We start from the raw sequence: 26,559 nt of genomic DNA, 5'->3' as shown, positions 1-26,559 counted from the left end.
AACATTTAGGTTAAGAATGTCATCAATAGATTCAGAGTCACCACCTTCAGCCCAGATGTAGGATAACTATTGTTGCTCCATTTTGTCCAAGAACATTCAAAGCAGTCTTCGGGTGTTGTGGTGGGTTCCTTGGGGGTGGTGGTAGCCGTAGTTTCTGGCTCTCCTGTGGCTATCGTGGTGGGTTTCTCAGTGACTGTAGTGGTTGTGGTGGGCTTTTCTGTGGCTGTTGTGGAGCTGGGTTCCTCTGTGGCTGCGGATGTACTGGGTTTTCCACTTGAGGTTGTGGGGGATATTTCTGTGACCTTCCCTGTGGTTATGGTAGGTCTCTCGGTTGTTGTGGGTGCTGTGGTGGGCCTCTCTGTGACTGCAGTTGTAACACTAACAACAGGTCCTGTTGATGGTTCAGTAGTAACCACTGACGTTGTCACACCTCCAGCTGTGGTGATGGTGGGTTTTTCACTGGTTTCAGCACTTGTAACAGGTTCCTCTGTGCTTATGGTTGTTGTGGTGGGCGTTTCTGCCACTGTGGTTGTGGTGGGTTTTTCACTTGTCCCAGCACTTGTGACAGGTTTCTCTGTGCTTGTGGTTGTTGTGGTGGGCGTTTCTGCCACTGTGGTTGTGGTGGGTTTTTCACTTGTCCCAGCACTTGTGACAGGTTTCTCTGTGCTTGTGGTTGTTGTGGTGGGTTTCTCTGTGATGGCAGCAGAGGTAGTGCCAGGCTGTTCTGTTGTTTGTCCTGATGTTGTTGTGGTCGGAGGTAAGGTTCCTGTGTTTGGTCTTGATGAGGATGTTGTTGCAGTTGATGTTGCACATTTATTGATGCAGCATTTGACGCGTATTTTATAATCATGACATAATGGAGGTGGATTACGTTGGTCTTTGTTGTTACATTTTAAACCAACTGATGGATCACATGTGACATTTTGACCAAGCTCTTCCAGAGGTGTGTCTTCATACTCGCTTGCTCTGCACTCTATTTCCAGAGGCTTGCTGCAAACATTTAGGTTAGGAATGTCATCAATAGATTCAGAGTCACCACCTTCGGGCCCAGATGTAGGATAACTATTGTTGCTCCATTTTGTCCAAGAACATTCAAAGCAGTCTTCGGGTGTTGTGGTGGGTTCCTTGGGGGTGGTGGTAGCTGTAGTTTCTGGCTCTCCTGTGGCTATCGTGGTGGGTTTCTCAGTGACTGTAGTGGTTGTGGTGGGCTTTTCTGTGGCTGTTGTGAAGCTGGGTTCCTCTGTGGCTGCGGATGTACTGGGTTTTCCACTTGAGGTTGTGAGGGATATTTCTGTGACCTTCCCTGTGGTTATGGTAGGTCTCTCAGTTGTTGTGGGTGCTGTGGTGGGCCGCTCTGTGACTGCAGTTGTAACACTAACAACAGGTCCTGTTGATGGTTCAGTTGTAACCACTGGCTTTGTCACAACTCCAGCTGTGGTTGTGGTGGGTTTTTCACTGGTTCAGCACTTGTAACAGGTGTTCCTCTGTGCTTATGGTTGTTGTGGTGGGCGTTTCTGCCACTGTGGTTGTGGTGGGTTTTTCACTTGTCCCAGCACTTGTGACAGGTTTCTCTGTGCTTGTGGTTGTTGTGGTGGGCGTTTCTGCCACTGTGGTTGTGGTGGGTTTTTCACTTGTCCCAGCACTTGTGACAGGTTTCTCTGTGCTTGTGGTTGTTGTGGTGGGTTTCTCTGTGATGGCAGCAGAGGTAGTGCCAGGCTGTTCTGTTGTTTGTCCTGATGTTGTTGTGGTCGGAGGTAAGGTTCCTGTGTTTGGTCTTGATGAGGATGTTGTTGCAGTTGATGTTGCACATTTATTGATGCAGCATTTGACGCGTATTTTATAATCATGACATAATGGAGGTGGATTACGTTGGTCTTTGTTGTTACATTTTAAACCAACTGATGGATCACATGTGACATTTTGACCAAGCTCTTCCAGAGGTGTGTCTTCATACGCTCTGCACTCTATTTCCAGAGGCTTGCTGCAAACATTTAGGTTAGGAATGTCATCAATAGATTCAGAGTCACCACCTTCGGGCCCAGATGTAGGATAACTATTGTTGCTCCATTTTGTCCAAGAACATTCAAAGCAGTCTTCGGGTGTTGTGGTGGGTTCCTTGGGGGTGGTGGTAGCTGTAGTTTCTGGCTCTCCTGTGGCTATCGTGGTGGGTTTCTCAGTGACTGTAGTGGTTGTGGTGGGCTTTTCTGTGGCTGTTGTGAAGCTGGGTTCCTCTGTGGCTGCGGATGTACTGGGTTTTCCACTTGAGGTTGTGAGGGATATTTCTGTGACCTTCCCTGTGGTTATGGTAGGTCTCTCAGTTGTTGTGGGTGCTGTGGTGGGCCGCTCTGTGACTGCAGTTGTAACACTAACAACAGGTCCTGTTGATGGTTCAGTTGTAACCACTGGCTTTGTCACAACTCCAGCTGTGGTTGTGGTGGGTTTTTCACTGGTTCCAGCACTTGTAACAGGTTCCTCTGTGCTTGTGGTTGTTGTGGTGGGCGTTTCTGCCACTGTGGTTGTGGTGGGTTTTTCACTTGTCCCAGCACTTGTGACAGGTTTCTCTGTGCTTGTGGTTGTTGTGGTGGGCGTTTCTGCCACTGTGGTTGTGGTGGGTTTTTCACTTGTCCCAGCACTTGTGACAGGTTTCTCTGTGCTTGTTGTTGTTTTGGTGGGTTTCTCTGTGCTGGCAGCAGAGGTAGTGCCAGGCTGTTCTGTTGTTTGTCCTGATGTTGTTGTGGTTGGAGGTAAGGTTTCTGTGTTTGGTCTTGATGAGGATGTTGTTGCAGTTGATGTTGCACATTTATTGATGCAGCATTTGACGCGTATTTTATAATCATGACATAATGGAGGTGGATTACGTTGGTCTTTGTTGTTACATTTTAAACCAACTGATGGATCACATGTGACATTTTGACCAAGCTCTTCCAGAGGTGTGTCTTCATACTCGCTTGCTCTGCACTCTATTTCCAGAGGCTTGCTGCAAACATTTAGGTTAGGAATGTCATCAATAGATTCAGAGTCACCACCTTCGGGCCCAGATGTAGGATAACTATTGTTGCTCCATTTTGTCCAAGAACATTCAAAGCAGTCTTCAGGTGTTGTGGTGGGTTCCTTGGGGGTGGTGGTAGCCGTAGTTTCTGGCTCTCCTGTGGCTATCGTGGTGGGTTTCTCAGTGACTGTAGTGGTTGTGGTGGGCTTTTCTGTGGCTGTTGTGGAGCTGGGTTCTTCTGTGGCTGCGGATGTACTGGGTTGTCCACTTGAGGTTGTGTGGGATATTTCTGTGACCTTCCCTGTGGTTATGGTAGGTCTCTCGGTTGTTGTGGGTGCTGTGGTGGGCCTCTCTGTGACTGCAGTTGTAACACTAACAACAGGTCCTGTTGATGGTTCAGTAGTAACCACTGACGTTGTCACACCTCCAGCTGTGGTGATGGTGGGTTTTTCACTGGTCCCAGCACTTGTAACAGGTTTCTCTGTGCTTGTGGTTGTTGTGGTGGGCGTTTCTGCCACTGTGGTTGTGGTGGGTTTTTCACTTGTCCCAGCACTTGTGACAGGTTTCTCTGTGCTTGTGGTTGTTGTGGTGGGTTTCTCTGTGATGGCAGCAGAGGTAGTGCCAGGCTGTTCTGTTGTTTGTCCTGATGTTGTTGTGGTCGGAGGTAAGGTTCCTGTGTTTGGTGTTGTTGAAGATGTTGTTGCAGTTGATGTTGCACATTTATTGATGCAGCATTTGACGCGTATTTTATAGTTCAAACATTGAGGTGGATTACGTTGGTCTTTGTTGTTACATTTTAAACCAACTGATGGATCACATGTGACATTTTGACCAAGCTCTTCCAGAGGTGTGTCTTCATACTCGCTTGCTCTGCACTCTATTTCCAGAGGCTTGCTGCAAACATTTAGGTTAGGAATGTCATCAATAGATTCAGAGTCACCACCTTCGGGCCCAGATGTAGGATAACTATTGTTGCTCCATTTTGTCCAAGAACATTCAAAGCAGTCTTCGGGTGTTGTGGTGGGTTCCTTGGGGGTGGTGGTAGCCGTAGTTTCTGGCTCTCCTGTGGCTATCGTGGTGGGTTTCTCAGTGACTGTAGTGGTTGTGGTGGGCTTTTCTGTGGCTGTTGTGGAGCTGGGTTCTTCTGTGGCTGCGGATGTACTGGGTTTTCCACTTGAGGTTGTGTGGGATATTTCTGTGACCTTCCCTGTGGTTATGGTAGGTCTCTCGGTTGTTGTGGGTGCTGTGGTGGGCCTCTCTGTGACTGCAGTTGTAACACTAACAACAGGTCCTGTTGATGGTTCAGTTGTAACCACTGACGTTGTCACACCTCCAGCTGTGGTGATGGTGGGTTTTTCACTGGTTCCAGCACTTGTAACAGGTTCCTCTGTGCTTGTGGTTGTTGTGGTGGGCGTTTCTGCCACTGTGGTTGTGGTGGGTTTTTCACTTGTCCCAGCACTTGTGACAGGTTTCTCTGTGCTTGTGGTTGTTGTGGTGGGTTTCTCTGTGCTGGCAGCAGAGGTAGTGCCAGGCTGTTCTGTTGTTTGTCCTGATGTTGTTGTGGTCGGAGGTAAGGTTTCTGTGTTTGGTCTTGATGAGGATGTTGTTGCAGTTGATGTTGCACATTTATTGATGCAGCATTTGACGCGTATTTTATAATCATGACATAATGGAGGTGGATTACGTTGGTCTTTGTTGTTACATTTTAAACCAACTGATGGATCACATGTGACATTTTGACCAAGCTCTTCCAGAGGTGTGTCTTCATACTCGCTTGCTCTGCACTCTATTTCCAGAGGCTTGCTGCAAACATTTAGGTTAGGAATGTCATCAATAGATTCAGAGTCACCACCTTCGGGCCCAGATGTAGGATAACTATTGTTGCTCCATTTTGTCCAAGAACATTCAAAGCAGTCTTCGGGTGTTGTGGTGGGTTCCTTGGGGGTGGTGGTAGCCGTAGTTTCTGGCTCTCCTGTGGCTATCGTGGTGGGTTTCTCAGTGACTGTAGTGGTTGTGGTGGGCTTTTCTGTGGCTGTTGTGGAGCTGGGTTCTTCTGTGGCTGCGGATGTACTGGGTTTTCCACTTGAGGTTGTGTGGGATATTTCTGTGACCTTCCCTGTGGTTATGGTAGGTCTCGGTTGTTGTGGGTGCTGTGGTGGGCCTCTCTGTGACTGCAGTTGTAACACTAACAACAGGTCCTGTTGATGGTTCAGTAGTAACCACTGACGTTGTCACACCTCCAGCTGTGGTGATGGTGGGTTTTTCACTGGTTCCAGCACTTGTAACAGGTTCCTCTGTGCTTGTGGTTGTTGTGGTGGGCGTTTCTGCCACTGTGGTTGTGGTGGGTTTTTCACTTGTCCCAGCACTTGTGACAGGTTTCTCTGTGCTTGTGGTTGTTGTGGTGGGTTTCTCTGTGCTGGCAGCAGAGGTAGTGCCAGGCTGTTCTGTTGTTTGTCCTGATGTTGTTGTGGTCGGAGGTAAGGTTTCTGTGTTTGGTCTTGATGAGGATGTTGTTGCAGTTGATGTTGCACATTTATTGATGCAGCATTTGACGCGTATTTTATAATCATGACATAATGGAGGTGGATTACGTTGGTCTTTGTTGTTACATTTTAAACCAACTGATGGATCACATGTGACATTTTGACCAAGCTCTTCCAGAGGTGTGTCTTCATACTCGCTTGCTCTGCACTCTATTTCCAGAGGCTTGCTGCAAACATTTAGGTTAGGAATGTCATCAATAGATTCAGAGTCACCACCTTCGGGCCCAGATGTAGGATAACTATTGTTGCTCCATTTTGTCCAAGAACATTCAAAGCAGTCTTCGGGTGTTGTGGTGGGTTCCTTGGGGGTGGTGGTAGCCGTAGTTTCTGGCTCTCCTGTGGCTATCGTGGTGGGTTTCTCAGTGACTGTAGTGGTTGTGGTGGGCTTTTCTGTGGCTGTTGTGGAGCTGGGTTCCTCTGTGGCTGCGGATGTACTGGGTTTTCCACTTGAGGTTGTGGGGGATATTTCTGTGACCTTCCCTGTGGTTATGGTAGGTCTCTCGGTTGTTGTGGGTGCTGTGGTGGGCCTCTCTGTGACTGCAGTTGTAACACTAACAACAGGTCCTGTTGATGGTTCAGTAGTAACCACTGACGTTGTCACACCTCCAGCTGTGGTGATGGTGGGTTTTTCACTGGTTCCAGCACTTGTAACAGGTTCCTCTGTGCTTGTGGTTGTTGTGGTGGGCGTTTCTGCCACTGTGGTTGTGGTGGGTTTTTCACTTGTCCCAGCACTTGTGACAGGTTTCTCTGTGCTTGTGGTTGTTGTGGTGGGCGTTTCTGCCACTGTGGTTGTGGTGGGTTTTTCACTTGTCCCAGCACTTGTGACAGGTTTCTCTGTGCTTGTGGTTGTTGTGGTGGGTTTCTCTGTGATGGCAGCAGAGGTAGTGCCAGGCTGTTCTGTTGTTTGTCCTGATGTTGTTGTGGTCGGAGGTAAGGTTCCTGTGTTTGGTCTTGATGAGGATGTTGTTGCAGTTGATGTTGCACATTTATTGATGCAGCATTTGATGCGTATTTTATAATCATGACATAATGGAGGTGGATTACGTTGGTCTTTGTTGTTACATTTTAAACCAACTGATGGATCACATGTGACATTTTGACCAAGCTCTTCCAGAGGTGTGTCTTCATACTCGCTTGCTCTGCACTCTATTTCCAGAGGCTTGCTGCAAACATTAAGGTTAGGAATGTCATCAATAGATTCAGAGTCACCACCTTCGGGCCCAGATGTAGGATAACTATTGTTGCTCCATTTTGTCCAAGAACATTCAAAGCAGTCTTCGGGTGTTGTGGTGGGTTCCTTGGGGGTGGTGGTAGCTGTAGTTTCTGGCTCTCCTGTGGCTATCGTGGTGGGTTTCTCAGTGACTGTAGTGGTTGTGGTGGGCTTTTCTGTGGCTGTTGTGAAGCTGGGTTCCTCTGTGGCTGCGGATGTACTGGGTTTTCCACTTGAGGTTGTGAGGGATATTTCTGTGACCTTCCCTGTGGTTATGGTAGGTCTCTCAGTTGTTGTGGGTGCTGTGGTGGGCCGCTCTGTGACTGCAGTTGTAACACTAACAACAGGTCCTGTTGATGGTTCAGTTGTAACCACTGGCTTTGTCACAACTCCAGCTGTGGTTGTGGTGGGTTTTTCACTGGTTCCAGCACTTGTAACAGGTTCCTCTGTGCTTGTGGTTGTTGTGGTGGGCGTTTCTGCCACTGTGGTTGTGGTGGGTTTTTCACTTGTCCCAGCACTTGTGACAGGTTTCTCTGTGCTTGTGGTTGTTGTGGTGGGCGTTTCTGCCACTGTGGTTGTGGTGGGTTTTTCACTTGTCCCAGCACTTGTGACAGGTTTCTCTGTGCTTGTTGTTGTTTTGGTGGGTTTCTCTGTGCTGGCAGCAGAGGTAGTGCCAGGCTGTTCTGTTGTTTGTCCTGATGTTGTTGTGGTTGGAGGTAAGGTTTCTGTGTTTGGTCTTGATGAGGATGTTGTTGCAGTTGATGTTGCACATTTATTGATGCAGCATTTGACGCGTATTTTATAATCATGACATAATGGAGGTGGATTACGTTGGTCTTTGTTGTTACATTTTAAACCAACTGATGGATCACATGTGACATTTTGACCAAGCTCTTCCAGAGGTGTGTCTTCATACTCGCTTGCTCTGCACTCTATTTCCAGAGGCTTGCTGCAAACATTTAGGTTAGGAATGTCATCAATAGATTCAGAGTCACCACCTTCGGGCCCAGATGTAGGATAACTATTGTTGCTCCATTTTGTCCAAGAACATTCAAAGCAGTCTTCGGGTGTTGTGGTGGGTTCCTTGGGGGTGGTGGTAGCCGTAGTTTCTGGCTCTCCTGTGGCTATCGTGGTGGGTTTCTCAGTGACTGTAGTGGTTGTGGTGGGCTTTTCTGTGGCTGTTGTGGAGCTGGGTTCTTCTGTGGCTGCGGATGTACTGGGTTTTCCACTTGAGGTTGTGTGGGATATTTCTGTGACCTTCCCTGTGGTTATGGTAGGTCTCTCGGTTGTTGTGGGTGCTGTGGTGGGCCTCTCTGTGACTGCAGTTGTAACACTAACAACAGGTCCTGTTGATGGTTCAGTTGTAACCACTGGCTTTGTCACAACTCCAGCTGTGGTTGTGGTGGGTTTTTCACTGGTTCCAGCACTTGTAACAGGTTCCTCTGTGCTTGTGGTTGTTGTGGTGGGCGTTTCTGCCACTGTGGTTGTGGTGGGTTTTTCACTTGTCCCAGCACTTGTGACAGGTTTCTCTGTGCTTGTGGTTGTTGTGGTGGGTTTCTCTGTGCTGGCAGCAGAGGTAGTGCCAGGCTGTTCTGTTGTTTGTCCTGATGTTGTTGTTGTGGTCGGAGGTAAGGTTTCTGTGTTTGGTCTTGATGAGGATGTTGTTGCAGTTGATGTTGCACATTTATTGATGCAGCATTTGACGCGTATTTTATAATCATGACATAATGGAGGTGGATTACGTTGGTCTTTGTTGTTACATTTTAAACCAACTGATGGATCACATGTGACATTTTGACCAAGCTCTTCCAGAGGTGTGTCTTCATACTCGCTTGCTCTGCACTCTATTTCCAGAGGCTTGCTGCAAACATTTAGGTTAGGAATGTCATCAATAGATTCAGAGTCACCACCTTTGGGCCCAGATGTAGGATAACTATTGTTGCTCCATTTTGTCCAAGAACATTCAAAGCAGTCTTCGGGTGTTGTGGTGGGTTCCTTGGGGGTGGTGGTAGCCGTAGTTTCTGGCTCTCCTGTGGCTATCGTGGTGGGTTTCTCAGTGACTGTAGTGGTTGTGGTGGGCTTTTCTGTGGCTGTTGTGAAGCTGGGTTCTTCTGTGGCTGCGGATGTACTGGGTTTTCCACTTGAGGTTGTGGGGGATATTTCTGTGACCTTCCCTGTGGTTATGGTAGGTCTCTCAGTTGTTGTGGGTGCTGTGGTGGGCCTCTCTGTGACTGCAGTTGTAACACTAACAACAGGTCCTGTTGATGGTTCAGTTGTAACCACTGGCTTTGTCACAACTCCAGCTGTGGTTGTGGTGGGTTTTTCACTGGTTCCAGCACTTGTAACAGGTTCCTCTGTGCTTGTGGTTGTTGTGGTGGGTGTTTCTGCCACTGTGGTTGTTGTGGGTTTCTCTGTGCTTGTGGCTACAGCCTCAGTTGACACTTTTGGAGTTGTAGTCTTTGCAGTGACTGTCAAAAACAAATGCAGCCACATTACGTTACATGACAAAAAATTTAAAATAATGTCTTTAGAATCCATGCTGTTGACTTTTAACTCTTTTCTCACCACTTGTGTCAAAAGTAAAGACTGTTGTTGTCGGTGTTTTGGTCGTTGTGGGTGATGATGTGCAAGGCTTAAATATTCTTGAAATATTTCCGTTTTCTCCACAATTTGCTGTGATGCAGGTGCCATCTCCATCATGTGTGTTATATATTGTATCACCATAATAGTATGTACGCCCTTTGTATAAGCAGGTACAAGCTGAAAAGAAATGTATTTTAAAAATTGACAATTTATACTTACAAAAAATGCTCAACAATTATATCTTTATGTCACATTAGTTTTCTTGATAACAAATTAGCTGAAGAAACAGAAATATGCTCACCTTGGACATTATAATTACATTTTGCTTCTGTTGAAGAGCAATAACTGAAATGCACATGAAACAACAAGTAGTTAAATAGTTTCAAACCATTGTTTTTTCATTTTGTTTCTCCTGTCCTGGTGTGCACTACGGCATTTTTTCTAAATTACTGCTCTGGTTTTGTATATTGGTAACTTTTGTATATGTTTTGTATATTGGGAAAAAAGATAGTGATTGTGTTCGCAACGAAAACACCTGTCATACTGGATGGCGTTACAACCTGTTTATATTTAAAAAAAAAAAAAAAACAAATCCCTATTTAACTGTCTTCTTTAAAACAGTTCCAATATTACCATGACGTAAAAAAATAATCTCATTTAGTTTTTACCTCATAACATAGCCAAGCAGCTTTGCTGTTCATGAAAATTATTTTTGTAATACATACATTTAGAGGACTGCTAGTCAGGTCATCATTGACTTTACACCAACTGCAGCAATGATTAAAAAACAGTGTCTTACCATTCGTAACAGTTTTCTGTTGAAGGTAGAAGCTCCCCTTCTTTATAATGCTTGCCATTGGTATCATAACAGCCACATTCCTCTTTTGGCACACACTTCATGGTTACTTCTTCCAAGTAAGATCTTTCAGGTGGGCACCTCGGATAACAGCCTTAAAAAATACATAACAGGACAGTGGTTCATTGCCCTTTAAATGAATGTATTTACTACCACAGTGAAGGCATTGACCTCCAACTCTGAAATGTAAGAGCTCTAGGGTGCATTTATCCTCATTTTCAGGACATTGGTACCTTCTAATGCTGGAATTTGATTGTAGCACTTTCCTGAAGGATTTCTGCAAGTCTTCATGCATGGTTTTCCACATGGTTCATAATGCCATTCACATTCTCCATCAGGGTTGTAGAAATCACAGAAAAGAGCTAAAGAAACAAACAAAAAACACAGTTGAGAAATAACAAGAACCAATAAATCATATCCCAAATCTTTTAATTATCGTGATGAAAAAGACAAATTTCAATTTGACAGACGATAATGATGCTTATCTTATCACCGACACACAGATACAACACTCACGGCAGATAGTGGGAGTTCTCCATCTCACACATGCCCCGGCCTTATTACAGGCTGCTGCGTAGGCTGCAACAGCCGAGCAGAAACACTCACAATCTCCTCCTGTATTGCAGGCACAAGTGTCTTTCACACAAGCGTCATGGTAGTTTTGTGGATCCACCTTTTTAAAAGGAACCATAATAAATCCAGTGTCCTCTTGCTTTAACGTACAGACATGCTTTGTCCAGACACTAAACTCATTATCCATAATAGAGTGATGTGTTTTTCATTACCTTTGAATGACAAGCAGCAAATACGTTACTGTTGATAATGCTGCAGTGTTTCAATGCCCATGCCTGCCTGTGTGAGTATAGGCTGCAGGGATTCTTTGGTGCTTTTGCGTCAGGACAAGTGGCTGCCACTTTCCAACTGTTTCCAAACACAAGAGCTTCAACCACAACTTCTTTGCTCCTGGTGGTGAAATCATTCTTTACATTCCCATCATTGTTCCCGCAAAGACCGCAGACTTTTCCCTGAAATAAAAAGAAGTTTTGATTGGCAACAATGACAACCTTACAAAGTTACTTTAACACTTATGCATCTTGTCACCGACCTTGAAATCAGAGCTGAGTTTGATCATCAGTGTTGTCTTTTTATTCCAAATGAGAACAAGACCATTCTCTGCCTCAATGACAAGGTACATACCAGAAGTGTGAACTTTATAGGGTATGTCATCTCCTTTGCTTTGTTTGATTACTTTAATATCTTCCTCTGAAAGAACAATTTCTTTGTTCTGTAAGAAACAACACATGCTCATTTGTTATATCACAAGGTCATTTTCAAAATTTCTGGCATGATTAGGCATGCGTATAATAGATATGTACCCCTAAGTAGAGCTTGATTGCAGTGGAGCAGATGCTTTCAGATGAACCACATGGGATGCTCTCCCTTGTAACCATAAAGGTGCCATTCATTTGGTCCCCACAGTAGTCCTGCCAGATGCAGATTTGTTTCACAAAACTTACATTTAACAGATATCAAAGGCTTGCTGTGAGTTTTTTTTGTCTATACCTGGGCGAAAACATATCCACAGTCACCAATAAAGGAGAACTTCTTATCATCAAATGTGATGAAATGTCCTTCTCCATATGTGGTACAGGTTGCACCGCACTGGTGATCTGTGCATTCCCATTTTCTGCCTTTGCAAGTGCTATAATTTCAACAGATAAGTTTATGCTGAATTACACACTGTTGGTCCATTTACAAAATAAGATAAAAAAGACAAACAAACAAAAAACACCTAAATATGAACTATTAAAGCTGTAAAAGATTAAAGAGCTCACCAGGTGTTGCAGTCTACAGTGACAGTCTTTCCAGATTCATAAGACTCTCCTTGATATGTGCAGGGACAGTCATCTTCTGCAATACATCCTCCTTTATCATCTGACAGCAGGCCAGCTGGACACACACAGCCTGAGATACACTTTTTATTGCCCTGTTCAGAGAAAAATAAAAATATTTAGGATGCTACTCTGCTGTGAAGACATATATGATAGTTAATAACAGCCATGAACCAGGGTTTTTATCCTACACATTCTGGATTCGGTGTTTGGCAGCTTTTTTGGCACTCTGATCCTGTTGCACCAGGCGTTGCACTTGAGCAGTTGAAATATACCATTGGACTGGTGCATGCTGTGGACAATTATTGTGTGTTTTAAATTAAGCAGCTTTTCATATTTTGTTTGAGAAGCAAAGAAAAACACTATGGTAGCTGAAAGACTTGTACCTACATTCACTCATGAGCCTTCCTTTACAGATTAATTTTCCATCATGGCATGAGCTGAAATACGTAAAGAGAAGAAAAGATATAAGAGGTTAGGTATACTTCCTTATTACCGTTGCTTATATATTCTCTCTTTTTTCTGAAGCAAAAACAATATGATCTTTATTTACAGATATTTTTATGTTTCTGGAGCCAGGCTATGTCAAGGGTTTTTACCATCCACAACTGGGGCTCTGTTCACACATATAAATACATAATATTCATTTACTTTATCTGCTTTTACATACTTTATATTCCTGTTCTCATTTCTTTACTTGAAAAAAGTAACACAGTAGAATGACAGCTACTCAGCACTATTCTAGAGAGATTACAAAAGAAGATGCTTGTTCAAATTCACAGTTCAAAGAACGAACTAAATGAAATGTACCACATTTAAATGCAAAACAGCTAAAGGCAGCATGTTACAGCCAAATAGTTGATTTTAACACAAGACCCACACCTAAAGAGCCAGTAGGTCCTTTTCAGTAGCAGGTATTTTCCCAAGGAACCAGGAACTTTGTTAGCAACTCTGTGCTTTTATACTGCAAAAACAAGGGTATCCTTTATTTCTGGGTTGGCATATCTACCCTTTGAAGAGTCTAGCTCAGGGGGTAATTCTCTCCAAATGCCTCAGAACTATAGGGGCTGGGGCTGCAGTGTTGAATGATTTTGTAAGATAACAAGGTCAAAGACTCTGCTACCAACTCTCAGGTGACCATCATTTTAGAACCAAAGAGAGCTCTCAGAGGAGAGACAATAAGCCTCAATAATCATAACCAAGTCCAGATGCCCCATTTGGATCAAGATTTGAGTAACCATGACGGGGATTACTGATCACTGACAAAGATATTATATCATACAGATATGGTATTATCGCTGTATACGATATATTTCAGAGACTGTAAAATTGCGACTGATCCACAGCTGAGGAAATGTTTTACCATGAACAAACTCAGTGAGCACAACCTCGTCTTTGAGCGAGGACGCCTCAGACAAAGCTGGATCCCTAAAGGAGAAAGACTGTACACACTGCAGCCAGCAGGAGGTGGAAACAGAGCTGCCCTTTCTAACCACCTGTCCTTTTTACAATTACAAATTACAAGTTCTTCCACTTTTCACCACCAAAGAAAAACAGTTAACTAGCATGAATAATAAACAATAATTGTGATTCAGTGTTTTTTAATCAATTGCATGCTGAATTGTTGCTTTCTGCAGACTTTGATTAGGCTACTGTAGACACCTGCAGGAACAGTGATGTAAAATAACTACACAACTACTCCTTAATGTCTATTTGCTATTTTAAAACTCAGACAGCCTGGTACATAAATCATCTTCACCTTGTGCTATGGAACATTTCACTTTTTACCATTCCCTTTGTTCCTTTTTAGTCCATTAAATGTTTCTTTTTCTGTAAAGTTCATGACATAATCTTTGATCTACCTTAAGTCTCCTTTTTTCGAAAATAAAAGCATTTTTGTATTCAAATGGGAAATTAATAAGCTTTAGTTTACAATACAAAAATCTCCAATGAAACCAAAACAGTTTTAATGCAAAGAAGTGGGATTTCAACGTGTGATAAAATTGGAGGATAATTGCAATAAACTATAGAAAGCTTAATCGTGTTTAAAAACTGTAATTGACAGCCCTACTCCCAATAAAAAAGGGTAAATGCATTGAGATATACAGTACATTGCCAAAAGTATTTGCTCACCTGCCTTGACTTGCATTTGAACTTAAGTGACATCCCATTCATAATCCATAGGGTTTAATATGATGTCGGTCCACCCTTTGCAGCTATAACAGCTTCTACTCTTCTGGGAAGGCTTTCCACAAGATTTAGGAGTGTGTTTATGGGAATTTTTGACCATTTTTCCAAAAGCGCATTTGTGAGGTCACACACTGATGTTGGATAGGAAGGCCTGGCTCTCAGTCTCCGCTCTAATTCATCCCAAAGGTGTTCTATCGGGTTGAGGTCAGGACTCTGTGTAGGCCAGTCAAGTTCATCCACACCAAACTCTCTCATCCATGTCTTTATGGACCTTGCTTTGTGCACTGGTGCACAGTCATGTTGGAACAGGACGGGGCCATCCCCAAACTGTTCCCACAAAGTTGGGAGCATAGAACTGTCTTTTGGTATGCTGAAGCATTCCGATTCCATCAGATTGCCACATGGAGAAGTACGATTCGTCACTCTAGAGAACATGCCTCCACTGCTCTAGAGTCCAGTGGCGGCATGCCTTACACCACTGTATCTGACGCTTTGCATTGCACTTAGTGATGTATGGCTTGCAGCTGCTCGGCCATGAAACCCATTCCATGAAGCTCTCTACGCACTGTTCTTGAGCTAATCTGATGGCCACATGAAGTTTGGGGGTCTGTAGTGACTGACTCTGTTGGCGACCTCTGCGCACTATGCACCTCAGCATCTGCTGACCCCGCTCTGTCATTTTACGTGGCCTACCACTCCGTGGCTGAGTTGCTGTTGTTCCCATTCACTTCCACTTTGTTATAATACCACTGACAGTTGACTGGAATATCTAGGAGCGAGGAAATTTCACCACTGGACTTGTTGCACAGGTGGCATCCTATCACAGTACCACACAAGAATTCACTGAGCTCCTTAGAGCGACCCAGTCTTTCACAAATTTTTGTAGGAACAATCTGCATACCTAGGTGCTTGATTTTATACACCTGTGGCCATCGAAGTGATTGGAACACCTGGTTTCAATTATTTGGATGGGTGAGTGAATACTTTTGGCAATATAGTGTGTATATATAAAAAATCTTATAGTTCTATTAGGCATCTACATCTTTACTGGTAAATGGTCTGATATCACATTATTGAATTGATTTACTTTGTTTCATATAAAACCTGGCTGTATCTGGATGCCTGATTACACAGGGACACAGGAACCATTTAGTTCCTTGACATAAGTTCCTGGAATTAAAACTTCCTGGTGCTTTGGTCTTGAAACACCTATAGTTCAGGATTTTTGGGTGGCACCAGTAGTGGTCATCAGACTTTTCTTTTCAACCATTTTTCCTTTTAGTGCTGGCTAAAGTAGAAAACTGAATATTCAATATATTATTGATTTAATCATCTGCTTTAATTGTACTTGAATTATTCAAATCCTCACCATTTTTGTCTGTGGACCTTAATCACACCGCCTGGAGCTACCATTGTGTCGTCCACATAACAGGGGCATTTTGAGGCTGACACGCACTCTCCATCCTCATTTAGGTATGTTCCTTTAGCACAGCCGCAGCCATCAAGTGGAGTACTTTTAACCTTACATGTTAAGTCTGATTGACTTAGAGAGCGACAGGTGCGCCCACAGCTTTCCATTTGGTAGCCATACACAAGGTTTGATGGGCATCTAGTTGTGTAATTCTCTTTTGAAAGGAAGACAAAAATATTAGCTTTGTTAAAGCATAGTTTTGAATTTTATGAATTAACATAGATTTTTCTCCAGTAGGTTCTCATTTCACTCACTGCATACGACGTCCCTCCATCCACTCAGGGAGACATCTTCAGCGGCGCATGCTTGAACGTAGGAGGATAAAGCAGCACACATGCACTTCTCACTATCCACACAGGTGCAGGTATCATAAACACAAGACTGTGACGAAAAGCATCAAGTAGATTAAATAATAGTAAAAAGGTGCTGTACAGTGACTTAAACAAAACAATACTGACATAAATAAAATCAAAGAACTGCTTACATCTTCATAAACTTCAGGGTTTATTTCAGAGTGACACTTGGAGAAAACCCCTTTTGGGTCCGAGAGCATGGAGCACCAGTGTTTGGCATATTTTTCTGCAAAAATAAACGAGCTGGCAAATCACTGGCAGACTCTTAAGAAATAATAGTACCATATGGGGCAGGGGCCTTTGACCTACCTAAATCAACACTATGACTACAGGGATCCCCCATTATGTTTTTTACATCAGGGCAGCTTGTTTGGGTCTTCCATGTGTTGGCATATATCCCAGATGTTCCTTCAATCAGTCCATTCATAGTTTTGAAGTCATCAGCTTCCACATCATTAAAATCTCCACAAAGACCTGCAACAAGCATAAAACTTTGATTGAATTCTTACCAATCAGTGCTTACAACCCCATGATGAAATGCAATATGAAGACCCAGTGTTGTTACGTTTTCATTGAAACAGCTAGGCCTAATGCTGCATGCCTTCCCCAGTTTCTGTCAGAGTGTGAGCTCATTAAAGAACTCTAAAGGGTATTACATATGTTGTTCCAGGCTGCAAAATTAAAGTTTACAGACTGTAGGCTAAGCAGTAAAAAGAGGCTATAGAGCCAATACGTTTAAAGGCTATGTGTCCTCTGGACAGCATCCATCCATCTGTCCGTCCGTCCATCTGGAGCCAGGTCGCATTGACAGCAGGCTGAGTAAACCCAGCAGACATCTCTCACCTCAGCATCATTCTCCAGCTATTCTTGGGGGATTCCAACGCGTTACCAGACCAGATGAGATATATAATTCCATAGGTTTTGTTCGAATTGATTGCACTCGGAATACCCTCACACGGAGTCCCCTAGGAGGCATCCTGATCAGATGCCCAAACCACCTCAACTTGCTCCTTTCAGGGCAAAGGAGCAGCAGCTCTACCTAGAGATCCCAGATGTTTGAGATCCTAACACTATTAAAGCCGTTCATGCACTGCGCAGATTTAATCCGATTCAGCCACAAATTTTGAGTCGTGTGATTCATTTGCAAGTTGTACCAACTTTCAGTCGGATCGTGCATCATTTATCATGCTGTGTGCAGGGGGATATGAAGGTCAACCACTGCCAGCTATGGCCAGATGCTCCTGACTGGTTGGATGAACTCTGGGGTATTTTTTTCTTTTGCAAACTGTCAGACAGCATCTTAAATCAACATGGCAAAGCATGAATGACTTTCTGACGCCCCCCACACCCTAGCTATAATAAAGGAAACAAACAAGCAGGAAACATTCCTACCCGCAGACCTGCAGCTAAAACAGATGTTGATGCTGTTTGTGTGTGTGGGATAGAGGGAGAGCTAGCGGGAAAGAGAGAGAAAGAGAGAGAGAGAGTATATAACTGGATACGGTTTAAAACTTAGAGTGCGAAACTTTTTCAAAGAAAACTCAGCCAATTTTTGTCAAAGTCCGTCCCGACTTCACTCGTAGAGTGTGAGCACTCAGGCAGTACATTACCATCAGATCATAGAGTGTGAGCACATACAAGATGCACTATGGTTGTGCACTGAAGCAATTCAGTCACACAGTATAAGCTGACATTCTGCCACAACTGCTACAAAGTTGGCTTGAAATTGCACAGTGTGTACCCAGCTTAAGGCTGAGCTCAGCCACCCTCCTGAGGAATCTCATTTCAACCACTTGAACCTGCGACCAGTAACAGTGTTGGGCAAACTACTGAAGTGAGCTAAGCTACAAGTCACTCCTTCAAAAGCAAGCAAGCAAACAAAAAGCTTCACAACACTAAAGCTACACCCAGAAGTAATTCAGCAAACTAAGCTACAGCAACACAGCAAAGGTAGATAGCAACATCCTGGCCCGCCCACAGAATTGTCTGGGCCCCTGAATTGGCCAGTAAATGGGCTTTCCCTGGTTAACGCTCACCCCTGGGCCCGGCACCAATCATCTTTGTAGCAGACTGAAAAAAGTTTGCAGGTCATAGCTTGGCCATGCACACTGGCAATACTGTCCCCATCCAATGAGCCCCACAAACTCTCCTTTTTTGCTTCATAAGTAATAATGGATATTAAGGTGTTAAATGAAAGGTAATCATTGTTTAAAAAACAGCAACGAGAGCACAAAACTACTGAGAAATGTAGCTAAACTGCTACCGTAGCTACCTGTAGTAAGTTGCAAAGGGTTTCAATTTTTGGTAATGCAAATGGCATTTAACAGAGTATCTGAAAGACACGCACCCATTACTTTGCCTTTAGTGGACATGCTGGCTTTGATGTAAACCTGCATGATTGGTGTCAACTGAATCTCCAGATGCAGTCCATAGGAGGTGCTGATTACAATGAAGAATGATGATTGTCTGAAAATGGTTACATCATCTGAGGGGAAAAGCATTTTTATACAAAACATTAAAATAAAGGTGTAGAAAACTCACTTAGGTTGTAATTTTCAAGAAGTTGAAAAATCTCCCAACTCACCTGTGAAAAGTGGCAGTTGTGCCATCATTTTGTTATACCAAAGCTGTCCGTCTGCTTTAACTTCAAACATCTACAGTGAGGAGAATAGGGCAATATTTATGGTAACTTAGTCTTTTAACCAAATACAAAATAAATAAACCCACTTAATTCAGAGAAGACTATTCTATACTCAAATCTTACCCTTTGCTTAGGCAGTAGAAGAGTGACTGCAGTCAGGCAAGTTGATTTGGATGATCTGGAACAGCTATTCAGATCACCAAGGACAGTAAAAATCCCATTCATTTCCTAGGTTTAGAAGATAAAAACATACTAAATTAGAAACAGTTTAATCTTCGGCAGATATTGTGTTTGATTATCAAAGGCTGAGTTTAACTCATTTCAAATGCCTCACCTTGGTAAGAACATAAGAGCAGTCTCCATGAAATGTGTATGTTTTGTCATCAAAGGTGGAGATGTGGGATCCACCCAGCACAGAGCAGATACTGAGACAATCCGTGTCCTTACAGTCCCACTGTCCCTGGGTACAGGTGCTGTCAACAGAGTTCAGTCAGTTCAACTGGATGGATCACCTTAAGTACACATGATATAAATACAAACATTGCGTTAAAGATAATAAAGGGATTACCATTTTCTACAAGCCTTAGAGTATGATTCCCCTGGTTTGTATGGCTTGCCATTGTGTAAGCAGGAACACTGGCCAACAGGAACACACCCACTCTGTCTGATGTCGTCAAAGATAGTCCCTTTGGAGACACATAATGACATGATTAGTCTTAAGTCAAAAGTAAATTCTTTTCAACAATGCAAACCCAGTTACTGTCATACATAATATTCATGTATTGTAAACGTTGAAAGAAGCCTGGCTCACAGTTCATTTGTTTATTAAGTGTTCTGCGTAATGATGATTCAAGGCGTATACTTTCCATTTGAATAAATGCAAAATATGAATGCCGACTGGTCTAAAGTCAACTGAATACGTTCTGTATACATACTTCAAACTGCAACTGTAAACTATATCACACCGTAATGGTGCAAAGACGGTTTGCAGAATGTGACTGATGTTAGCAGTGCTAGCACTGCCGGCCTTTGATCCTCTTTGCAGGTTAATTGCAACATTCTTGTGCTGAATATTGTCACTCAGTGCTCCAGTTATATGTGAGTATAACCTGACAGCCTCTGGACAATTTAATTCCCAAGAACAAAATAGCTCCAAACCATGCTGTTCCCATCAAATGCTATTGGGGATAAAGCAGCTAGCAGTTGTTTATATCAGGTTAAAGAGCATTGTGGCAGCATGGCGGTAGTCATTAAGAACAACCACTGTGGCTTCTAGTGGCAGGCAGCTGTGACTGAAAGCCTGAGCTGATAAAAAAATGATAATAATTGGTCTACCGCACTTGTAAACTGGTGCCAGCTATGAAGGGATCTGCCCTGACCCATTTAGCCAGCTATTTGTGCGCATCCCTACTTCTGAGTGAGTAATTTGAGAGAATGAAGCAACAGAAAATAAAGATTATAGCTATTACATAACTTTAAATTTGAAAAGCAGTTAACACAATTAGAAACCAGGTTAAAATTAGCATATTCATTGCCTGGTACTTTTTGAAGGAAGCTGTACATCTACTGGAGCTCTTTGGGAAACAGTTTCCTTTTCAGCATGACAGTTTGCCAGCCTGGTGTTATATAGCAGGTCCTTTCAGTTTGATACATGGGGCTAGCTGAGCAATAGCTGGATGCTAACATTGATCAGCACCTAGAAAAATCAGTATTTAGCTTTGATTTGTGGTTCATTAGAGATGTTTTTCTATCCGTCAAAACGGATGTGAAGATGTGAGAGGCGGGTCAGACACGGCCTGCAGTGGTGAGTGAGGAGACAGACCCAGGTCTGCTTAATGACAGTTTTCTTTATGAAAAGCTGGAGACTGTTAGTTAAGATAAAACCAAAATTGTGGGTACATGCTGCAGTGATGAACTGTCTTTACACTGAAGCACAATGAGTCTTAAATACCACCTTCAGGCAAAGCACATCTTTGCTAATGTTAGCAAAGACGCTAACAACAACAGGGGTTCAAGCCATTTTCATACCACTCTTTTCAGCTGCTTCAGGACAGTTTTCTTCTTCAGCCGCTCAGAGAAATGCTGAAAAGTGCTGCAAAACTTGTAGCAAGTCCTGTGTGTTAACAATATTAATCCAGTGCAGAAATCTGCGGTGGAATTGGCAAAATTGATGTTAATTTGCGAACTTTAAGAGCTGAAGACGGGAAATATGATGCGTTCAGGGAACCTCTGTAAATAAGAGGACTGCATTCTGTGTTAAGATATGTTTCAATGTCACATGAAAACGGGAAAATTTAGTTTTTGTTGAGAAACTTTATTTCAATGTGCATATGTTATTAAATTTGAGGGATATACGATAGATGTGACAGACTGAATCATAGCTTTTTAACTCAAGCACTTCTTCGCTAAGACCCCTTGTAGTTTTAATATTTGCCCTTATTTTTTCTTTCCACCAAACTATAGAGAGTATCAATAATGGTATGGACAAGGACTCAGATCAATGTGCTGTACATAGAATTAAATGAATAACGGTAAAACACTTGACAATAACAACCTTAGAAAAATCTAAAAGCATAAAAATTTACTTAAAATATAAAAAAATACAGTGATATATTCATGATTAATCACTGCGTAGTGATGTAATTAACTTGATTATATTTTTAATCCAGTAACAGCACTAATTAATACAGAATCGGTGCTGCTAGCATTATTTCTGAATTTGGTGAAAACTGGGACAGGAGCTGTTACAAAATGACACTTTAGGATATTTTAGATGTTTGTTGGAAATCAGAAATAGAGCTTAAAACAGGTGGTTCCAGTCAGAGTGGGACATGTGGACACCCCAGTAATACACTTAGTCTACCTGTTAGCAGTGTTCCTCACTGGGGCTGTCAGTTTTAAAGCATTTTGTGCAATGTGATTAAGGTACAAAAACAGTGCGTTATTGTTTTTAACCACATTAATCACACCATTTACTCTCCTTTCACGCAAACTTTGGTTAAGCCACTGCAACTTCTCCCTGCAGCACATTATTGAAAAATAAAAAATAATAATGCCACTGATCCTTAACATGCCACTTCACTAATACAAAACCCCAAACAACACAGAGGACAAACCAAAAGTCAACTTGGGGCACAGATGGCCTTGTGTTTGGGCCCCCCATATGTGTGGGTGGCCTGGTTTCAAGTCCAGCCTGTGGCTCTTTCACCACACTCTCTCACCCCTGTTTCCAGCTCTATCCACTGTCTTATCTCTCTTAAAAAGGCAAAAAAAAAAAAAAAAAAAAAAAGTCCCAAAAGTAAATCTTTAAAAAATGTATCTGAACGATGACTAATCATACAGTACTGTTCCCTTATTTCCTTTTCAATCCATAACAAGTTCCTTTTGCTGCAGTTAAGATTATTTCATAGGCTTCAGTCATCCTGAAGTTACTTATTTTGAAAAAATAAAAGCACTTCTGTTTCCAAACCAGAGGTCATAGACCTTTAGATTAAGATGGTACAAACAGAAACAGTTTTACACGCAAAGTACTGGGGTAAAAAAAAAAAAAAAAAAAAAAAAAAACACAAAAAAGGTGAAATTAATCCAAATTAGGCATTAAAATCATAGATTAACTGCAATTAAAGATTATTTTTGTTTGATGGCCCTATTTCTTGTATTATAGTGATAAATATTATCACAAAGCCAGCAAAAAAAAAAAATAAAAAATTTAATCCCTTGACAGTACTGTAAAATAACACTGCCTAAGTCTTTGCTTCGATTCTTGAAACTTACCAGGTGGACAGAAGCATCCATCCACGCAGTGATCATCACACACTTGGCTTCTCTGAGGGTTGCTGCAGGTGTCAGTGCAGGGACTGCTACATTCCTGATACTCCATGTTGAAAGGGCATTGTTTTGCTATTCAGCAAGCACAAACAATGTGAAACAGCCATTTTGAAATGGAACAACATAGCATATCAGCTCAAAATACTATAAAGCGAGTATTTTCACTGTTCTCACCACACAGCTGTTCTGTCTTCCATTTCTGTGGTTCCCCGCCTGCATGAGCGCACTGACGGGAAAACTCTGACACAGTTGAACACAGGCATGATGTGCTGCTGTTACAGAAGCACAGGTCCTGCACACAGGCTTTGATGAAGGAGTCGGTGTCAAGCAGATCTTGACAGCTGAGGAAAGCAGGCCCCGTCAGCAAGTTCTCACAGAGGTCTTTCTGTTGATCAGCATATAAGATAGATGTAAATGTTGTTTCATAAAGAGATAATCATGCCAGGCAAGTCTGTTTCACATACCTGCTTTGCACACGTTTGATCATCTGGCGTAAAGATTACTTCATCATTAGGACATTCCTGTTTCCAGTTCTTCCGAAGTTCCTCAATAGCTTCAGCCTTTGTTTCTGTTTGTAGAAGAGAGAGAGTATTAAGCAAAAGTTTTTACAGACTTTGTTTTCAGCTTATAACTTCATATTTACCTGTTTTGATCAACTCACCAAAATCTTGGACACTGTCGAAATGACCACACAGGCCACACATCTCATTCTTGAATTTTTCATCCAGCTCAATCTTAATACAAGAGGGATTGTTAGCAAAAAAATCAGTTCTTTTTACATTGTAAGTAAGTATAAAATCATTCACAGAGTCATTATGAGAAGCAGCATGCTCTGTGTGGACAGTAAGAAGGGTAACTGATGAGAGTGGTCAGCTTACTGCCAAAATAAGATTTGCACTAAAAGATGCTCATGTGTTTTTGACAAGGGAGGAACATCTTTTAGACCAGCGGTTCTCAATGGGTGGGTCAGAAACGCAAAAGTGCGAAGCCGTTTCCAGTGGGAGCCAGGAAAAAAAAAAAAAAAAAAGTCATATTTACAAAGCCCTAAGTGAACATAAAGCACATTAAAACATCATTTAGATTTCCTTGTTCAGTCGTTGCCAAGATAGGAGGCTCTGTGTTTTCTCTCCCATTTTGGGCTGGTTGGGGAGAGCAGGAGCACTGGCCGTCACGGCTGCAGCTTGTAAGGTGTAGCAGCTATAGCCAATTTTTGGGCAATCAAGATCTCCTCTTAACCATAAAAACAGTTAAAAGTAATAGGAGAGGTTCAAATTTAACTTTGAACATCTACTTTTCTTATGTATTAACAGGAGGGATGCTTGACTGTTTCTCTTTTCCTCTATCTGATCAGCTGTAGGTGATCTACTTCAATGCCCTACGAGGGAGTTAGAAGAGATGTTTCACTAGTTTATTAGTCACAGACAGCTTGTAACAGATCTAAAAAATGTTATAAAAAATGCATTGTGCATTTTCATTGCTACAGCCATGGATCACCCTTACATTTATCTTTAGAAATGTCTGTAAATTTGAGTACAGACTATGCTTATCCCATCCAGATTTACCACTCCAAACACTGATGTCAGGGGGTAATTCACAAAATGTCAGAGGTCCACAGGTAACACTAGCCTCATGCAAACAGTACTTAAGTGTGCTTTTGCAAGTTGATTTTTTGGTGACTTCCTGATTTTGCAAATACTTCTTATTCTCTTTTTTTACAGTGTAAAATAAGAGGATACTTCTAGTATCTAGATACTAGTTTTTATTTTATGTTTTTCAATTTTAATTTCATTTCTGTAAGTCTTTACCTGTTTTTTTTTTTGTGGAAAAAATAGTTTTAGTGTTTGTTTTGTCAGTAATAAAATTCTCAGGGGTGAAAAAGAGCACCTTTAGGCACAGTCAATCAGCATGTAAGATGCTGACATTTGTCATATACTTGTGCAATATCAAGGCCCTGCTCTTGTAAGGGCTACAGATGAACTACCAGTAGGTTTCAGTCACCTTATAAAATATTCTAGGATTTATAATTGAATTTAACAGAAGTTACAAATGATAACTAGACCTCTTAAATAAAAATTGAATTTAAATTTTGTTAATGAGAAAGTAAAAATGAAATTTCACGATTACTTTGCAAATCTTAAACGTAGATGTATTGATTCCAAGAGCAGGAAAACTAGATCGTTTCCAAAACATTTTTCTAAAATGACTTTAATCAGCTTGAATAGTTCTAATGACTTTTTCATTTCCAGTTGCAGGCATGGCCTTCTCTCCTTCTTTATTGCCTCTGAGCAGTCAATCACAGTCTCTGACTGAGTGAATATTTTGCTCATGTTTGCTCTTTGTCCTTTATAAAAGTCCACTTTTTCTGCATTTTAAAACAGCATCTGTGGTATGAATATCCTTAAAATTAAGCATTACCTTTAGGTGTTATTTGAAGATAATCAGTGCTTATCCAACACTAAACCATCATAATTTCTTTCTTTTTCTAAATTCGAACTCTTGGTACTTTACTGATTCAATTTCTCAGTATTTCAAAAAGCAACGGAACTTAATATGGTATGTATCTCCAGAACCTTGTGTCTGTACCTATAATTTTGGTATAGGAACAGACCTAAAGTTAGTATCAAAAACCTTAAACAGATATCAGACCTGATTTATGCATTGCCACAATTATACTATGAAAAAGCACAATGGATATACATACCCAGAGACTGTCTTCTTTATTCCAAGTGATTGTCAAACCCAGTTTTGCCTTGATTTTAATATTGTCCATAGTTTTTCCAATAGAAATACCATGCTGACTGAATGGAAGAGGAACACTAAAGGGCAAAAAACATCCTGGTGATATATTAAGCCATCAATCATCAATGCATCCATTACTGTTACTGTTAGATAAAAGCCACATTTTCAAAAACAGACTCACAATTTATCATCGACACTGACGCCAGTGCAGTCTACCTCCACAACTCTCCCATCCAGTTTTATTGTGATCTTTTTAATGATGGTGGTTCCATTTTCATTCTGTCGTTGGAACTGAATATTGAAGCTCTCGTAACTGTCCTTGCAGTCAGAAGCCAGGACATAGGTGCAGGTGGAGGGGAGCTGAAAGAAGTCTCCTTCAAAAGTCTTAAAGTGGAAGTTTCCCCATGTGCTGCAGAACTGGTCATTGTGGGTGGACTTCATCTCTAGTTTGTGATGGAAAAAAAAAAGAAATACCATTACTGTAGTTCAAATTGATTAGGCGAGCCTTGATTTGCCTCATATTTTTCAGAAAAATTTTAAACTACCTCTTATTATTGGCTTTTTCATCATCATCTTTCCCATGCCTTAAAAAAAGAATACTTTTAGACATCATCAATAACAACAGACAAAAGCAGACTGTAGAAATTTGTATTATTCAGTGTGGACATCAAAACATATTTTGTAGGATTTATTTCTCTCTTTAAATTTGCTGATACACTATTAATTTGTGCAACTCTCTCTATGTATACGTACCACCATCGGCTGAGCATAGTCCAACGCAGAGGCTGAGCCATGGTATCACCCATTCAAGTAGCATCTTGGTGGTTCTCATGATCCTTGGGTAAACCCTGTTCTGACAGGGATCGCTCTGCCGAATGGCCCCGCTTTACCAGCGTGTTGAATTATAAAGCATCAGGTGTTTGCAGATTAGGAGGAGCAAAAAAAGACATAGTGGGTGTCAACCCTTGTGGTTTCTGCCACTATTGGAATCACACCCATAATGAAGCTGCTCAAGACAACTCAACATCTTCATCAGTGTGTCGAGAAGCTTCCTGTCAATCACTGGCAAGACTCCATTTAAGATCATCTTTTACAATTATCAACTTATCTCTTAAATAAATAAGATAATATTAATTATAGGATACAGGATGCTTCAGTTATAGAACACTTAAAATGCTTTTATAACTTAGCACTTTTACTAAAGTCCTTGTTGTACTGGAAATATGTGTGTGCACACAAAACTGTGTACTTTTTCATTGGTCCA

General features: G+C 42.0%; 1 protein-coding gene across 1 annotated transcript in view; it reads right to left on the bottom strand.

Moving 5' to 3' along the window:
* The window catches only part of LOC121514494 (mucin-5AC-like), a 40,805-nt gene extending 15,069 nt beyond the window's left edge, over window positions 1-25,736 (bottom strand). The window contains exons 1-30 of the mRNA XM_041794622.1: window positions 25,477-25,736; window positions 25,258-25,372; window positions 23,218-23,290; window positions 23,021-23,124; window positions 22,731-22,941; window positions 22,503-22,628; window positions 19,297-19,414; window positions 19,063-19,201; window positions 18,852-18,956; window positions 18,672-18,741; window positions 18,435-18,572; window positions 16,397-16,561; window positions 16,219-16,313; window positions 15,989-16,115; window positions 15,633-15,888; window positions 13,437-13,501; window positions 12,265-12,365; window positions 12,017-12,168; window positions 11,745-11,883; window positions 11,558-11,665; window positions 11,287-11,466; window positions 10,967-11,206; window positions 10,698-10,854; window positions 10,415-10,543; window positions 10,125-10,275; window positions 9,627-9,670; window positions 9,308-9,502; window positions 5,227-9,210; window positions 1,545-5,105; window positions 68-1,432 (exon numbers count right to left, since the gene is read on the bottom strand). Of these exons, the coding sequence (XP_041650556.1) occupies window positions 68-1,432; window positions 1,545-5,105; window positions 5,227-9,210; window positions 9,308-9,502; window positions 9,627-9,670; window positions 10,125-10,275; window positions 10,415-10,543; window positions 10,698-10,854; window positions 10,967-11,206; window positions 11,287-11,466; window positions 11,558-11,665; window positions 11,745-11,883; window positions 12,017-12,168; window positions 12,265-12,365; window positions 13,437-13,501; window positions 15,633-15,888; window positions 15,989-16,115; window positions 16,219-16,313; window positions 16,397-16,561; window positions 18,435-18,572; window positions 18,672-18,741; window positions 18,852-18,956; window positions 19,063-19,201; window positions 19,297-19,414; window positions 22,503-22,628; window positions 22,731-22,941; window positions 23,021-23,124; window positions 23,218-23,290; window positions 25,258-25,372; window positions 25,477-25,736 (12,673 nt within the window). The remainder of the gene's footprint in view (window positions 1-67; window positions 1,433-1,544; window positions 5,106-5,226; window positions 9,211-9,307; window positions 9,503-9,626; window positions 9,671-10,124; window positions 10,276-10,414; window positions 10,544-10,697; window positions 10,855-10,966; window positions 11,207-11,286; window positions 11,467-11,557; window positions 11,666-11,744; window positions 11,884-12,016; window positions 12,169-12,264; window positions 12,366-13,436; window positions 13,502-15,632; window positions 15,889-15,988; window positions 16,116-16,218; window positions 16,314-16,396; window positions 16,562-18,434; window positions 18,573-18,671; window positions 18,742-18,851; window positions 18,957-19,062; window positions 19,202-19,296; window positions 19,415-22,502; window positions 22,629-22,730; window positions 22,942-23,020; window positions 23,125-23,217; window positions 23,291-25,257; window positions 25,373-25,476) is intronic.
* Between the last annotated feature and the right edge of the window lie 823 nt (window positions 25,737-26,559).

This window comes from Cheilinus undulatus, linkage group 9 (genome assembly GCF_018320785.1).
Source record: "Cheilinus undulatus linkage group 9, ASM1832078v1, whole genome shotgun sequence".
NCBI lineage: Eukaryota > Metazoa > Chordata > Actinopteri > Labriformes > Labridae > Cheilinus > Cheilinus undulatus.
Note: the sequence above shows the minus strand (reverse complement) of the source record. Positions and strands in the feature narration are given on the sequence as shown.